The sequence below is a fragment of the Rhea americana genome, unplaced genomic scaffold (genome assembly GCF_003343005.1).
Source record: "Rhea americana isolate MKP2758 unplaced genomic scaffold, rheAme1 scaffold_544, whole genome shotgun sequence".
NCBI lineage: Eukaryota > Metazoa > Chordata > Aves > Rheiformes > Rheidae > Rhea > Rhea americana.
The window spans coordinates 1-1359 of record NW_028186695.1 but is presented as its reverse complement, the minus strand read 5'-3'; the positions used below and the strand labels follow the sequence as shown (position 1 = coordinate 1359).

General features: G+C 72.8%; 1 protein-coding gene across 1 annotated transcript in view; it reads right to left on the bottom strand.

Moving 5' to 3' along the window:
- LOC146588057 (methylcytosine dioxygenase TET3-like) overlaps nt 1–751 on the bottom strand; it is a gene marked incomplete at its 5' end in the record, with an annotated part of 4668 nt that extends 3917 nt beyond the window's left edge. Inside the window, 3 exons of the mRNA XM_085318610.1 lie at nt 6–310; nt 395–532; nt 662–751. Coding sequence (XP_085174736.1) covers nt 6–310; nt 395–532; nt 662–751 — 533 coding nt within the window. The remainder of the gene's footprint in view (nt 1–5; nt 311–394; nt 533–661) is intronic.
- Between the last annotated feature and the right edge of the window lie 608 nt (nt 752–1359).

Here is a 1359-nt window from a genome sequence, read left to right as displayed (position 1 = left end):
CCAGCGCCTCCTGCTTGATCTTCTCCGGCGCGATGAGCTTCTCCTTCTGCAGCTTCTTCTTCTCGGCGGCGGCTTTCTTGGCTTCCAGCTGCCGCTGGCGGCACGACTTGGCGGGCTCGGGCAGCCGGCGCACCTCGCGGGGGAAGGACGTGAGCACCTGGATGGCGCCGCTGCCCACCTTGGCGTTCTGGTTCTCCTCGCTGCCGAACTCGTCCGTGCTGGACATCTTGTAGAGGGGCAGCACGTGCAGCTGCTCGTCCTCGGGGATCTTGCCCACCACGCGGTTGTCCTCCTTGGTGAGCGTGCAGACCTGGCCGGGGCACGGCGCTCAGAGCCCGCCGCCCGGCCCCCGCCGAGGGTCTCGGCCGCCCGCGCCGCTCGCCGCCCGCCTTACCACGGTGCAGCCGTTGTAGAGGTTGTGCTGGTCCTTGTGCGCGTGAGCGCAGAAGTCCATGCACGCCGTCACCCCCGAGAAGGGTCTGCCCTCCTTCAAGCCCAGCCGGCAGTCTATCGCCACGTCCTCGTTCGTAACCTAGCCCGAAGCGAGCGCTGCCGTCACGGCCAAGCGGGAGCTGCCCGCGCGCTGCCCGCCTCGCGCCCGCGAGCCGGCCCGGCGGGCGACCCTCTCCCGGCGGCGCTGGGACGAGCCGCGAGCCGCTACCTGGTTTTGGTAGGCCTGCGGCGCCAGCCTCTTGTACAGCGGAGCAACCTCGGTGGCCAAGTCCTGAAAGCTTTTTCGGAGCAGTTCTTCCTGCAAACGGGAAAGGGAGGCGGTGAGACCCGGGCGGCGGCGGCGGCGTTCGGCAAGCCGGCGCTCGAGCCCCGCGCGGGGCACCCTCGCGTCGCAGCCTTGCCCAGGCGGCGAAGCACCCGGCTTGGGTTGCAAGCGCCGCTTCCAGCCCCCCCCTCCAGCCCCCGGCTCCGCTTTTGCATCTTCCCCGCGGTGGGTGGGAAACTGTTCCGGCACTCGCCGCCGGAGCCGGCGGCAAGCCGCGCTCTCAGCAGCTTTCTCCGAAATGCACCGGGGCGCCCCGTTTTCCTGCCTTTCCCCGCTGCCCAAAGCTGCGGCGGGGCCGGGAGCAGCGCGGTGGAGCTGGGGACCCCGTGGCGGGGTCCGGAGCAGTGCGGTGGAGCCAGGAGCAGCGCGGTGGAGCCGGGGACCCCGCGGCGGGGTCCGGAGCACCGCGGCAGAGCCAGGAGCACCGCGGTGGAGCCGGGGACCCCGCGGCGGGGTTGGGAGCAGCACGGCGGAGCCAGGAGCACCGCGGTGGAGCCGGGGACCCCGCGGCGGGGTCCGGAGCACCGCGGCGGAGCCAGGAGCACCGCGGTGGAGCCGGGGACCCCGCGGCGGGGTCGGGA